General features: G+C 70.0%; 1 protein-coding gene across 1 annotated transcript in view; it reads right to left on the reverse strand.

Moving 5' to 3' along the window:
- Window positions 1-918, reverse strand: part of GAA (glucosidase, alpha; acid) — a 7,776-nt gene that overhangs the window by 2,583 nt on the left and 4,275 nt on the right. The window contains exons 6-8 of the mRNA XM_009886836.1: window positions 672-820; window positions 435-576; window positions 110-208 (exon numbers count right to left, since the gene is read on the reverse strand). Of these exons, the coding sequence (XP_009885138.1) occupies window positions 110-208; window positions 435-576; window positions 672-820 (390 nt within the window). The remainder of the gene's footprint in view (window positions 1-109; window positions 209-434; window positions 577-671; window positions 821-918) is intronic.

Consider the following 918-nt stretch of genomic DNA (forward strand, 5'->3'; position numbering starts at 1 on the left):
CGCTCGGCAACGTCCAGTCTGCCGGTGACCGCGCTGCAGCCCCCGGCCCTGCCCCACGAGCTGGCCAGGCGCGTCACCGCGGCATCACCGCAGCGCAGAGGGGACTCACCTGCAGGGGCAGGATGTGCCCTGCGCGGACATGGACGTTAATGGTGTCCAGGGGAGCCGGCAAGAGGATCCACTGCCCTTTGCTGTGGATGGTGGAGTCCTAAATAACGACAAAAATAGAGCAGGCGTAGGGCGGAGTGTGCCCAAGGGGGTCCCAGCCCACCGCTGCGACCCTCCAACAGCCACCGGTGAAGGCAGATGAGGCTCCCGAGCACAGCCCCGGGGGGCGGTACCAGTGGTGGGGCGCAGGGACAAATGCATGGCCCCGCAGCAAAGCCCCCGCGCAGCCCCCCGAGAGCCCCGCGGTGCAGTGGGGGAGCACCCACCCCCGCGAGGCTGTACCACGTCCCCGCCGGGAAGTAGCCGCTGACTTTGGTCTGTCCTGCCTCCAGCACGGGTGTGACGAGCAGCCCCCCGCCCCACATGAGCTGGCGGTCCACGGCCCAGGTGTTGGGGTCCTTGGGGAACCTGGGGAAGGATGGGGAAGGGCAGTGCGGCGCCAGGGAGACCCTGCACCCACCTCCCGCTGAGCCCGGCGGGGACCGGCACCCATCGGCACTCACTCGAGGAAGAGGGGCCGCGCCACCGTCTCCCCGGCGGAGTGAGCCCGGTGGAAGAGGGTGTAGAGGAAGGGCAGGAGGGAGTAGCGGAGGCGGAGGGCATTCCTCATGGCAGCCTGGGCAGCGGGGCTGAAGGCATACGGCTCCTGTGGCTGCAGGGGAGAGGCCGGAGGGGGATGCTTGGACAGCGCCGGGAGGAACGGTGGGCGCCTTTCGGGGATGCGGGATGGACTCCCCGCGGCGTGAGCCC

The sequence above is a fragment of the Charadrius vociferus genome, unplaced genomic scaffold, assembly GCF_000708025.1.
Source record: "Charadrius vociferus isolate BGI_N301 unplaced genomic scaffold, ASM70802v2 scaffold1116, whole genome shotgun sequence".
Classification (NCBI taxonomy): Eukaryota; Metazoa; Chordata; class Aves; order Charadriiformes; family Charadriidae; genus Charadrius; species Charadrius vociferus.